The sequence below is a fragment of the Chiloscyllium punctatum genome, chromosome 32, assembly GCF_047496795.1.
Source record: "Chiloscyllium punctatum isolate Juve2018m chromosome 32, sChiPun1.3, whole genome shotgun sequence".
Lineage (NCBI taxonomy): Eukaryota > Metazoa > Chordata > Chondrichthyes > Orectolobiformes > Hemiscylliidae > Chiloscyllium > Chiloscyllium punctatum.
Window position 1 is genome coordinate 23,465,349 of NC_092770.1, and position 14,079 is coordinate 23,479,427.

The following is a 14,079-nucleotide window of genomic DNA, read 5'->3' on the forward strand; positions in this document are numbered from 1 at the left end:
CCCATCTCCCTACGCACTTCCCCATCTCCCTACCCCCACTTCCCCATCTCCCTACCCCCACTTCCCCATCTCCCTACCCCCCTTCCCCATCTCCCTACCCCCAACTTCCCCATCTCCCTACCCCCCTTCCCCATCTCCCTACCCCATCTCCCTACCCCCCTTCCCCATCTCCCTACCCCCACTTCCCCATCTCCCTACCCCCCTTTCCCCATCTCCCTACCCCCCTTTCCCCATCTCCCTACCCCCCCTTCCACATCTCCCTACCCCCCCTTCCCCATCTCCCTACCCCCCCTTCCCCATCTCCCTACACCCCCTTCCCCATCTCCCTACCCCCCCTTCCCCATCTCCCTACCCCCCCTTCCCCATCTCCCTACCCCCCCTTCCCCATCTCCCTACCCCCCCTTCCCCACCTCTCTACCCCCCTTCCCCATCTCTCTATCCCCATCTCCCTATCCCTACCCCCCTTCCCCATCTCCCTATCCCTACCCCCCCTTCCCCATCTCCCTATCCCTACCCCCCTTCCCCATCTCCCTATCCCTACCCCCCTTCCCCATCTCCCTACCCCCCCCTTCCCCATCTCACTACCCCCCCTTCCCCATCTCCCTACCCCCCCTTCCCCATCTCCCTACCCCCCCTTCCCCATCTCCGTACCCCCTGCCCCCACCCCCTTCCCCATCTCCCTACCCCCTTCCCCATCTCCCTACCCCCTTCCCCATCTCCCTATCCCCCCTTACCCATCGCCCTATCCCCCCTTACCCATCGCCCTATCCCCCTTCCCCATCTCCGTATCCCTATCCCTACCCCCTTCCCCATCTCCCTATCCCTACCCCCTTCCCTATCCCTACCCCCCTTCCCCATCTCCCTATCCCTACCCCCTTCCCCATCTCCCTACCCCACTTCCCCATCTCCCTACCCCCACTTCCCCATTTCCCTACCCCCACTTCCCCATCTCCCTACCCCACTTCCCCATTTCCCTACCCCCACTTCCCCATCTCCCTACCCCACTTCCCTATCTCCCTACCCCACTTCCCCATCTCCCTACCCCACTTCCCCATCTCCCTATCCCTACCCCCCTTCCCCATCTCCCTACCCCTACCCCCCTTCCCCATCTCCCTACCCCACCTCCCTACCCAACTTCCCCATCTCCCAACCCCCACTTCCCCATCTCCCTACCCCCACTTCCCCATCTCCCTACCCCCCCCTTCCCCATCTCCCTACCCCCCCCTTCCCCATCTCCCTACCCCCCCTTCCCCATCTCCCTATCCCTACCCCCCCTTCCCCATCTCCCTATCCCTACCCCACTTCCCCATCTCCCTACCCCACTTCCCCATCTCCCTACCCCCCCCTTCCCCATCTCCCTACCCCCCCTTCCCCATCTCCCTACCCCCCCTTCCCCATCTCCCTACCCCCCCCTTCCCCATCTCCCTACCCCCCTTCCCCATCTCCCTACCCCCCCTTCCCCATCTCCCTACCCCCCCCTTCCCCATCTCCCTACCCCCCCTTCCCCATCTCCCTACCCCCCTTCCCCATCTCCCTACCCCCCCTTCCCCATCTCCCTACCCCCCCTTCCCCATCTCCCTACCCCCCCCTTCCCCATCTCCCTACCCCCCCTTCCCCATCTCCCTACCCCCCCTTCCCCATCTCCCTACCCCCCCTTCCCCATCTCCCTACCCCCCCTTCCCCATCTCCCTACCCCCCTTCCCCATCTCCCTACCCCCCCTTCCCCATCTCCCTACCCCCCCTTCCCCATCTCCATACCCCCCCTTCCCCATCTCCCTACCCCCCCTTCCCCATCTCCCTACCCCCCTTCCCCATCTCCCTACCCCCCCTTCCCCATCTCCCTACCCCCCCTTCCCCATCTCCATACCCCCCCTTCCCCATCTCCCTACCCCCCTTCCCCATCTCCCTACCCCCATCTCCCTACCCCCCCTTCCCCATCTCCCTATCCCCATCTCCCTACCCCCCCTTCCCCATCTCCCTATCCCCATCTCCCTATCCCCCTTCCCCATCTCCCTATCCCCCTTCCCCACATCCCTATCCCTATCCCCCATTCCCATCTCCCTATCCCTACCCCCCTTCCCCATCTCCCTATCCCTACCCCCCTTCCCCATCTCCCTATCCCTACCCCCCTTCCCCCTTCCCCATCTCCCTATCCCTCTTCCCCATCTCCCTACCCCCTTCCTCCACCCCCTTGCCCATCTCCCTACCCCCTTCCCCATCTCCCTACCCCCTTGCCCATCTCCCTATCCCTACCCCCTTCCCCATCTCCCTATCCCTACCCCCTACCCCCTTCCCCATCTACCTATCCCTCTTCCCCATCTCCCTACCCCCTTCCTCCACCCCCTTCCCCATCTCCCTACCCCCTTCCCCATCTCCCTATCCCTACCCCCTTCCCCATCTCCCTATCCCTACCCCCTTCCCCATCTCCCTATCCCTACCCCCCTCCCCATCTCCCTATCCCTACCCCCCTTCCCCATCTCCCTATCCCTACCCCCTTTCCCCATCTTGCTACCCCCTTCCCCCTCTCCCTACCCCCCCTTCCCCCACCCTCTACCCCCCCTCCCCCACCCCCTACCCCCCACCCCCTTCCCCCCACCCCCTTCCCCCCACCCCCTACCCCCTTCCCCCTACCCCCTTCCCACTACCCCTCTTCCCCCTACCCCATCTCCCTACCCCTCTTCCCCATCTCCCTTCCCCATCTCCCTTCCCCCCCTTCCCCATATCCCTTCCCCCCTTCCCCATCTCCCTTCCCCCCTTCCCCATCTCCCTTCCCCCCTTCCCCATCTCCCTACCCCCCCTTCCCCATCTCCCTACCCCCCCTTCCCCATCTCCCTACCCCCCCTTCCCCATCTCCCTACCCCCCCTTCCCCATCTCCCTACCCCCCCTTCCCCATCTGCCTACCCCCCCTTCCCCATCTGCCTACCCCCCCTTCCCCATCTGCCTACCCCCCCTTCCCCATCTGCCTACCCCCCCTTCCCCATCTCCCTACCCCCCCCTTCCCCATCTCCCTACCCCCCCCTTCCCCATCTCCCTATCCCCATCTCCCTATCCCCCTTCCCCATCTCCCTATCCCCCTTCCCCATCTCCCTATCCCCCTTCCCCATCTCCCTACCCCCCTTCCCCATCTCCCTATCCCTACCCCCCCTTCCCCATCTCCCTATCCCTACCCCCCTTCCCCATCTCCCTATCCCTACCCCCTACCCCCTTCCCCATCTCCCTATCCCCCTTCCCCATCTCCCTATCCCTCTTCCCCATCTCCCTACCCCCTTCCTCCACCCCCTTCCCCATCTCCCTACCCCCTTCCCCATCTCCCTACCCCCTTCCCCATCTCCCTACCCCCTTCCCCATTTCCTTATCCCTACCCCCTTCCCCATCTCCCTATCCCTACCCCCCTTCCCCATCTCCCTATCCCTACCCCCCTTCCCCATCTCCCTATCCCTACCCCCTACCCCCTTCCCCATCTCCCTATCCCCCTTCCCCATCTCCCTATCCCTCTTCCCCATCTCCCTACCCCCTTCCTCCACCCCCTTCCCCATCTCCCTACCCCCTTCCCCATCTCCCTACCCCCTTCCCCATTTCCTTATCCCTACCCCCTTCCCCATCTCCCTATCCCTACCCCCCTTCCCCATCTCCCTACCCCCCCTTCCCCATCTGCCTACCCCCCCTTCCCCATCTGCCTACCCCCCCTTCCCCATCTCCCTACCCCCCTTCCCCATCTCCCTACCCCCCCTTCCCCATCTCCCTACCCCCCCCTTCCCCATCTCCCTACCCCCCCTTCCCCATCTCCCTACCCCCATCTCCCTACCCCCCCTTCCCCATCTCCCTATCCCCATCTCCCTATCCCCCTTCCCCATCTCCCTATCCCTACCCCCCATCCCCATCTCCCTATCCCTACCCCCCTTCCCCATCTCCCTATCCCTACCCCCCTTCCCCATCTCCCTATCCCTACCCCCCTTCCCCATCTCCCTATCCCTACCCCATCTCCCTATCCCTACCCCCTTCCCCCTTCCCCATCTCCCTACCCCCTTCCCCATCTCCCTACCCCCTTCCCCATCTCCCTATCCCTACCCCCCTTCCCCATCTCGCTACCCCCTTCCCCCTCTCCCTACCCCCCCTTCCCCCACCCCCTTCCCCCCTTCCCCCTACCCCCTTCCCCCACCCCCTTCCCCCTTCCCCTCTTCCCCCCACCCCCTTCCCCCTTCCCCCTACCCCCTTCCCCCCACCCCCTTCCCCCTTCCCCTCTTCCCCCCACCCCCTTCCCCCTTCCCCTCTTCCCCCCACCCCCTTCCCCCCTTCCCCCCACCCCCTTCCCCTCTTCCCCCCACCCCCTTCCCCCCTTCCCCCCACCCCCTTCCCCCCTTCCCCCCACCCCCTTCCCCTCTTCCCCCCTTCCCCCCTTCCCCCCACCCCCTTCCCCCTTCCCCCCACCCCCTTCCCCCTTCCCCCCACCCCCTTCCCCCTTCCCCTCTTCCCCCCACCCCCTTCCCCTCTTCCCCCCACCCCCTTCCCCCCACCCCCTTCCCCTCTTCCCCCCACCCCCTTCCCCTCTTCCCCCCACCCCCTTCCCCCCCACCCCCTTCCCCTCTTCCCCCCACCCCCTTCCCCTCTTCCCCCCACCCCCTTCCCCCTTCCCCTCTTCCCCCCACCCCCTTCCCCTCTTCCCCCCACCCCCTTCCCCTCTTCCCCCCACCCCCTTCCCCTCTTCCCCCCACCCCCTTCCCCCTTCCCCTCTTCCCCTCTTCCCCATCTCCGTTCCCCATCTCCCTTCCCCCCTTCCCCATCTCCCTTCCCCCCTTCCCCATCTCCCTTTACCCCCCCTTCCCCATATCCCTTCCCCATCTCCCTTTACCCCCTTCCCCATCTCCCTTTCCCCCTTCCCCATCTCCCTTTACCCCCCTTCCCCATCTCCCTTTACCCCCCCTTCCCCATCTCCCTTTACCCCAACGTCCTGTCCCCCTCCCCATTACCCATCTCCCTTCCTCCTGTCCCTCACTCGCCATCTCCCTTTACCCCCCTCTCCATCTCCCTTTACCCCCCTCTCCATCTCCCTTTACCCCACTCTCTTCCCCACCCCCCGGGCCGGAGGCTCTATCACATGACGATCCGTGCACCATGGCTGTATTTCCGCGTTCAGCCGGGCTGCCTGTTTGACCCAGTGTCTCTTGGTGCGCTCCGGCTCCTTCGCAATTTGCAGAGAGAGAGAGAGAGAGGGAGGAGAGAGAGGAGGGGTTGGTTTTGCCTGGAGTGCTGCAGAGGGTAGGGAAGCAGCATGTTGACCAGGGTGAAATCTGCGGTCGCCAATTTCATGGGAGGCATCATGGCTGGGAATGCCGGTGCGGAGCATGTCAATGGGAACGAGCTGCCGCTGAAATTCCCCTATAGCAGGCCGGAATTCCTGGGACTGACTCAGGATGAGATCGAGTGCTCTGCGGACCACATCGCCAGACCTATCCTTACCCTGAGAGAGAGCAAGCGGTTACCCTGGAGAACGGGCTATGCAGAGTAAGTGGGGACATCGCTTGCAATATTTTTGTAACACACTTAATCCCGCCCCCCCCCCGTTCAGCAAAGCGTCTCCTGCTTTAAAATAATCCATTTTAACAGCCTTTAATTTTCTCCGTCTGTCTCTGAACGCAGCTGGTGACATTTCAGTGCGGGCTTTCCATATGTAAACATTCCTGTTGGTCTCAAATAGGATAAGAAAGATCAGTTTGCATCAGATCCCCTCCTCCCTGTGCTTACATAAAATTCCTTCATATCTTTATTTCCGCGGTCGCACTCTGCCCAGAACCGGCAGCGAGCAGATAGGGTTGAAGTGAATGTTTATGTCTCCCCCAAATCCTTCTATCTCTTTAATGCAGTTAATCTGGAGGATTGGGGAGGGGGGAGGAGGGAAAGGAGAATGAAAGTACCCCCACCCCTCTCGATGAATTCCGTTCCATGACCTGGTAACCACTCTGAGAGGCACAGTGTCAGATTGCAAGCCTGCATCCTGGTGCAGAAGCTGCCTGCTTAAAGGTGGTGTTCAGAGATGGGCGGAGACTCACTGAAACTGCTTCACTTTGCGGCGCGGGGCAGTGCCCTGCCCCCATATCGGAAGGTGCTTCGCACTTTGTAACCCTGCCCCTTATAAGGGCTCCCCTTCGATGAAATTTGCGTACGTGTGCTTGTTCAGGTGGGCGTAGCTATAACTTCCATTAGAGACTTGGAACACCTTTTGGAGGGGAGCTTACTATTTCCTTTTTCAATATCCTGCACAACCAGCCTGAGTATTCTTAAACCACATTTTGAACGTGCATTATGAACTGCATCAGCTATATTTCCTGCAGCCAGTCCTTGCAATAGTGCTATTCATACATAATTCAAAGGCTTGTAGAGTCTGTTTACTTTGAGGGTCAACTGGTGCAGTGCTGTATTAATGTGCGATATCATGTGCTGCAGTGCATGGATATTAACCTTTTTTAAAAAATAGTAGGATTTTTCAAATTAAAGTTGTTCCTTTAACTCTTTGGGATGTGGGTGTTGCTGGCAAGGCCAACATTTGTTCTCCTTTCTGAACTGCCATGATTTGGAGATGCCAGTGTTGGACTGAGGTGTACAAAGTTAAGAATCACAAAACATCAGGTTATAGTTGTCCACAACCACCTGATGAAAGAACAGCAATGAACATTGAGCGAGATAATCAGTTGAGCTCTGGAATGGTCAGGTAGGCATAATGGGCTGACCAACACCTTCCACTCTGCCAGTTTGTTGGATATGTGAAACAGTCCATCTTCTGTAGATATACTGGCACCACCCCCCACCTGTTCCTCTGCTTCATCAATGACTGTGTAGGCTCACCTTGTGCTTCCACCCAGACCTCAAATTTACCTGGACTATCTCGAAACCTTCCTCCCTTTCCTGGACCTCTCATCACCGTCTCTGGCGACCAACTAACCACAGACCAAGGGGCTTCGAAATCGAAGTTTCGGGCAAAAGCCTTTTCCAGCATCTGCAGTCATTTGTTTTTACCTAACTAACCACAGACCTCTACTACAAACCCACCGACTCCCACAGCTACCTAGACTACACCTCCTCTCACCCTGCCTCCTGTAAAAAAGCCATTCCTTATTCCCAATTCCTCCGCCACATCCCCTGTTCCCAGGATGACCAATTCCACCTCAAAGCCCCAGATGGCCTCCTTCCACGATTGCAACTTCCCTTTCCTCGTGGTTGATGACGCCCTCCAGTGCATTTCCTCTACTTCACACCCCTTGAATCCCACCCCTCCCAATGCAACAAGGTCAGAACCCCCTGGTCCTTACCTTCCACCTCACTAACTTCTGCATGCAATGCATCATCCTCTGCCACTGCCTACAAACGGACCCCAACACCAGAGATATATTTCCCTCCCCACCCCTATCGGCATTCCAAAAAGACCATTCCCTCCGCGATTCCCTTGTCAAGTCCACAGCCACCACCAGCCCACACCCCACTCCTGGCACCTTTCCCTGCTACCGCAGGAAGTGCAAACCTGCATCTACACCATTGCCCCCAATTCCTTCACATCTGTCAGAAGTTTACCTGTACCTCTACCAATGTCAGCTACTGCATCCATGCACCCGATGTGGTTTCTTTTCCATCGGGGAGACAGGATGCCTACTTGCAGATCATTTCAGAGAACATCTCTGGCACGCCTGCAACCACCAACCTCACCGTCCCATGACTGAACACTTCATCTCCCCTTCCCACTCCGTCAAGGATATTCTGGTCCTGGGCCACCTCCACTGCCAAACCGTTACCACCAGGCGCCTGGAGGAGGAAAACCTCGTATTCTGTCTTGGGACCCTGCAACCACACGGGATAAATGTGGATTTCAACAGCTTTCTCATTTTCCCCTGCCCCAACATTATCCCTCCAACTTGGCACTGGCCTCCAGACCTGTCCATCACTTCCCCCCCCTTCATCTCTCCCCTTCATCCACCTATCATTTTCTCAGCCGCCTTCTGCCAAACCCCACAACCTCCCATTTATCTCTTAGCCCCGACTCAAGCCCCATTCCTGATGAAGGGCTTATGGCCAAAATGTTGGTTCTCCTTGGATGCTGCCTGACTTGTGCTTTTCCAGCACCACACATTTGATAATGGGCTGAATGGCCCACTGTGAGCATTGGCATTGAGGGAGATGATTGGTTATGCCCTAGAATACCAAAACAGGTACAATGGGCTGAATGGCCCATACCTGTTCCTATTTGGGTTTGTTTTCCAATGACACATTACAGGGATTACATTTTAAATCCAGCTTTATTTTTAATTGAATTTAATTCCATAAGCTGCTGTGATAGTCCATTCAGGCCCTCAACTCTGCTTCACCACTCTGTAACATGGCTGATCATTTATTCAAATCCCATTTTGCTGTGTTCCCTGCATCATCCCTGATGTCATCAGTAGCTAGAAACTATTGTAGGAGCAAGTTACTGCAGATGCTGGAATCTATACTGACAACAAAAATGTTGGGATCACAACGGATCAGGCAGCATTCATGGAGAGAAACCAAGCTAACATTTCAAGTCCAAATGAGTCATCTAGACTCAACATTAGCTTGCTTTCTCTCCAAGGATGCTGCCTTACCTGTGATTTTAGAAATCTGTTAATCTGTGTCTTCAACCTCTGAGCTTCTTCAGGCCTTGCGATAGCGAAATTGATTTAACATTTTTCTTCTTTAGAATCTATGCCCTGTAAGCTTTAACCTAGCTCTGGATTCATATTCTAGCGACATTACCCATTAGCCCTTTCAGAAGCAGTTCAAGAAAATGTTTAATCTGATTCAAGATGACCATGTATTGGCTCTTGCGGTGGTAGTGTCCGTATCTCTGGGCTTAAGTCACTCCTGCAGTGAGGCTGTGTTACTTGTCTAGTAATAAAGTAGCTCGGATGAATATTTAACTTTGAGCATCCATGGATATTAAGGAAGAAAAAGGAAAGTGCCAGGAATAACCAGTAAGCTGGTCATCTGTGAAGAGAATATTTTGGTAGAGTTAGAGTCAGTGAGCTTTCATCTGAATGTTTCTTGTTCATAGGAAGTTTCAAAATTTTGGTAAATGTTAGAGGTAATGAGTTATAAGCAAATAATTGAATCAGAAAAAGTTAGAAGGAGGGGGTTGGTGAAGAGCAAAATGGAAGATCTTTGAAAGGGTGCAAGGCGGGAGGGATTAAATGACAAAAGAAGTGATATGCCTGGCAGAAGGTGAGATTTAAAATTACTAACTTATTTGGTGTCTGCATAGTCACAGAGCTAAGCAATAGTCTTGTCAGCAGCTGGAGAGAGTTCTTTAAGAGTCGAAAAGTGTGGTGCTGGAAAAGGTAGCATCTAAGGCCAGTCAGGCAGCATCTAAGGAGCATGAGAGTCAACATTTTGAGTATGAGATCTTCATCACTTGAGTTCCTCACTTTCTCCTAGAGTTTCTTATGCCCACCTTCAACTTCTGTCAACGGACAATTCTTGACATTTGAGTCCACTATTTGCACTATCTGGTCCTTGTGACCTGACAAATGTTTGTGGCATTGGCTAGTGAGAAGCTGTTTGATTGAGTCCCTTGTTATGGTGGAAGAATGGAATCTAGTTGGAGAGAAAGATCGACAATGACAGTAGTTGCTTTCTGCTGCCAAATTGCAAGTTCTCAACTATTACCGTTTGAATTGGTCGGTATAACTATTTGAGGTGGGGTGAAGAGAGGAAAGCTGCTGATGGCTTGAGGAATGTTATTGAATAGGGACAGTGGCTTGCTTAATGTAACTATCCTTCTGATGTGATGGACGAGGCACAGTTTTCAGGATTAGAAGCATGGGGAAGTGAGTCCTGGAGTCTCACAGGTCAGTTGGTCAAGTTGATTGAAAATTGTCCGCATTTTGTTGAATTGAGTACATGAATAATTTGTGGACAGATTGTTGCTATCCAGGGTTGCAGTATTCTGAAATTTAGTACGTAATGGTAAGAATAGAGCTCTTTAGGCTGCTGGCTTGTGATACCTCACACCTTACCCAGGTACTTAGCTGTTTGTTGAAGAAGTTATTGTAGATTTTGTTTTTTCCCTGCTGCCCTGGTGAGGTGTTGCCTCTGTATGAGGGTCCTGCCAAAAGGTGATGCTTATAAAACAATGAGGGCAGTCTGTACCTACCCAGGGTGATATTTAGTTCCCCGTTAGCACTGGTATTGTGATGGTGGAATATGCTGGAGATGGTTTTGCTGGTGCTCAGTTTTAGGCACTTGTTTTGCTGTAATCAGCCAGCCTTGCAATATCTTTGTATCTTCTAGCTGTGGCAAATTGAGAGCCTCTGTGCCATAACAGGTGCCATCAACGTGGACCATGTTAAGGTAAAGATTATGGCATGTAGGTTGGGACTAAGACCCTCTTGGTTAGCCTATACTCTTTCCTCCTGATGCTTGTCTTGTCACTCTGAACCATTTGTCCCAGCAATACTAACTTAATGGCAATCAATAACCCAGGGAGAGAGAATGCTTGATGTTTTGACAAGTGGGCCACCATGCCAGACTTTATCATGCACTGCAGCAAGATGTAAACGGCAACAGCAGAACCAGTGCCAGCATCTGCTGTCCAAAAAAAATGGTTAAGAGCTGAAACAAAACTAAAAAATGTTGCAAATACTCACCAGATCAGGCAGCATCTGTGTGCAGAATCAAGTTTAATCTTGCAGCTCAAGATGACCTTTTTATTAGAAGATCAAAATAGAAATAGCTGGAGATCTGTCAAATTAAATGGAAGAATGAAATATAATGCACGACATGTAAGAGGTTTTGTGAGTTCATTTTTGTTTATCCTTGATAAATCAGACTGTGAATGTTGCTGCTTAGTTCATACTGTATGTGTCATTGATTGAATTATGTGTGATGTGATTCAGGAGCATCATTTCAATGTCACAGTGGAACTTTTTTTTTAATATCTGCAGTTCTTTTTAGCTGAATGCCAGAGTGGTTACTTATGTCTTTCAATCAATCAGGAGCATAGATCAGAGATGTATTATTACAAATCAATGTGTTACAAAAGCTGCATTGTTATTGAGCCTTTGAGCAGGAGAAGCAGTGGCATAGTGGTTTTGTCACAGTACTGGTTTTCAAGAGGTCTAGATGATTGCTCTGGTGACAGAGGTTCACATGCCACCATGGGTGTTGCAATTTAAGTTCACTTGGTCAATCTGGAATTGAAAACTGGTCATTGGTAATAGTGACATCAATTTTCATAAAAACCCAATACTGTCCTTATGTGGCTCATTCACAATTATACTTAAACTGGAAGCAAGATGAAATAATTACCAGAGTATCACGTTGGTAATGTCAGGGACAAAGGAATTGGAAGGTGTACAATATTCAGAATGGGAGGAACCAAAGTACTCAGAGAATGCATTGTCATGTTGAATGTTTTCTGGCAGCCTTGTACCTCACATTCCAGACCACCACACCTCAGAACAGGCAATTGTACAGGAACTGGAACAAAGCCTTTGATAACTTCTGCACACTGCAATCCTTTCAGAATTACATAAAGTACTATTTATAAAACAAAACGTAACTAGGACAGTGCAGAAGAGAGAGAGAACCTGCACAGTTACTGCATTTGCTGTTTGAATTCATGTATCGCTGGACATCGGAGTGCATCTGGGAAAATTAACAAACAGTGAAATTCACAGCTAATCTTGGAGGAATTGTTGGGCGAAGTTCACAGCACAGAATCAGATAAGTTAGTTGTTATTTTAAGTCTGTCCAAGAGAAAGGCTGCAGTAGTGAGTATAGTGGATTCTTTCTTGATTATATGTTTTTGGAGATAAGTCTCTTGATTAAACTTAAAATATAAGCCATAACTATTAATTTAACCTAGGGCAGTGATTGTGGAGGAATAAGACGGTGTTATTTTCTGGGTCTGTAGATTGTGAAGGAGCAAAAATGGCCTTTGCAGTGATATGTACTTCTTGTCAGATGTAGGAGTTTAAAGAGCGTTTAAGGGTTACTGCAGATTATATCTGCCATAAATGCTGTTGGATGCAAATCTTATCAGATCGAGTGGATTGGTTAGAGAGACAGATAGAAGCGATGAGGAATTTGCAACAGCAACAGTATGTGCTGGATGGCAGTTATAGGAAGGGGGAAAGTCTCAGATACAGTCACATAGATGGGTTAACTCCATGAAGGGTGAGAGATCGGCACCTAGGGCAGGATTCTTTTGTGGATATACCCATTTCAAATAGGTATGCTGTTTTGGAAAATGTAGGGGGCGATGGATTCTCAGGGGAACGTAGCACGAACAGCCAAGTTTCTGGTATTCGGAGTGGCTCTAATGCAACAAGGGGTACATCGGCTTCCAAGAGATCAATTATGTTAAGGGATTCTGTAGTCGGAGGTACAGACAGATTTTCTGTGGCCAGCAGAGAAAAAGCAGAATGGTGTGTTGTTTCCCTGGTGCCAGGATCAAGGATGTCTCAGAGAGGGTGCAGAATGTTCTCACGGGGGAGAGGGGTCAGCAGGAGGTCATTGTCCACATTGGAACCAACGACATTGGAAGGGAAAAGGTTGAGACTTTGAAGGGAGATTACAGAGAGTTAGGCAGAAATTTAAAGAGGAGGTCCTCAAGGGTAATAATATCTGGATTGCTCCCAGTGCTACGAGCTAGTGAGGGCAGGAATAGGAGGATAGAGCAGATGAATGCACAGCTGAGGAGCTGGTGTATGGGAGAAGGATTCACATTTTTGGATCATTGGGTAGTAGTGACCTGTACAAGAAGGACAGATGGTATCTAAATTGGAAGGGGACTAATATACTGGCAGGGAAACCTGCAAGAACTGCTTGGGAGGATTTAAACTCGTAAGGTGGGGGGGGGGGGGGGGGGGTGAGTGGGACCCAGGGAGATAGTGAGGAAAGAGATCGATCTGAGACAGGTACAGCTGAGAACAGAAGTGAGTCAAACAGTCAGGGCAGGCAGGGATAAGGTAGGACTAATAAATTAAATTGCATTTATTTTAATGCAAGGGGCCGAACAGGGAAGGCAGATGAACTCAGGGCATGGTTAGGAACATGGGACTAGGATATCATAGCAATTACAGAAACATGGCTCAGGGATGGACAGGACTGGCAGCTTAATGTTCCAGGATACAAATGCTACAGGAAGGATAGAAAGGGAAGCAAGAGAGGAGGGGGAATAGCATTTTTGATAAGGGAGAGCATTACAGCTGTGCTGAGGGAGGATATTTCCTGAAATACATCCAGGGAAGTTATTTGGGTGGAACTGAGAAATAAGAAAGGGATGATCACCTTATTGGGATTGTATTATAGACCCCCCCAATAGTTAGAGAGAAATTGAGAAACAAACTTCTAAGGAGATCTCAACTATCTGTAAGAATAATAGGGTAGTTATGGTAGGGGATTTTAACTTTCCAAACATCAATTGGGACTGCCATAGTGTTAAAGGTTTAGATGGAGGAGAATTTGTTAAGTGTGTACAAGACAATTTTCTGATTCAGTATGTGGATGTATCTACTAGAGAAGGTGCAAAACTTGACCTACACTTGGGAAATAAGGCAGGGCAGGTGACTGAGGTGTCAGTGGGGGAGCACTTTGGGGCCAGCGACTATAATTCTATTTGTTTTAAAATAGTGATGGAAAAGGATAGACCAGATCTAAAAGTTGAAGCTCTAAATTGGAGAAAGGCCAATTTTGACGGTATTAGGCAAGAACTTTCAAAAGCTGATTGGAGGCAGATGTTTGCAGGTAAAGGGACGGTTGGAAAATGGGAAGCCTTCAGAAATGAGATAACAAGAATCCAGAGAAAGTATATTCCTGTCAGGGTGAAAGGGAATGCTGGATGACTAAAGAAATTGAGGGTTTGGTTAAGAAAAAGAAGGAAGCATATGTCAGGTATAGACAGGATAGGTCGAGTGAATCCTTAGAATATAAAGAAAGTAGGAATATACTTAAGAGGGAAATCAGGAGGGCAAAAAGGGGACATGAGATAGCTTTGGCAAATAGAAATAAGGAGAATCCAAAGGGGTTATACAAAATATTAAGGACAAAAGAGTGACTAGGGAGAGAATAGG

The 14,079-nt window shown here is 52.1% G+C and overlaps 1 protein-coding gene across 1 annotated transcript in view; it reads left to right on the forward strand.

Moving 5' to 3' along the window:
• Positions 1-5,115: 5,115 nt before the first annotated feature.
• Positions 5,116-14,079, forward strand: part of ppm1h (protein phosphatase, Mg2+/Mn2+ dependent, 1H) — a 157,410-nt gene continuing 148,446 nt past the window's right edge. The window contains exon 1 of the mRNA XM_072551910.1: positions 5,116-5,503. Coding sequence (XP_072408011.1) covers positions 5,271-5,503 — 233 coding nt within the window. The 5' untranslated portion in view covers positions 5,116-5,270. The remainder of the gene's footprint in view (positions 5,504-14,079) is intronic.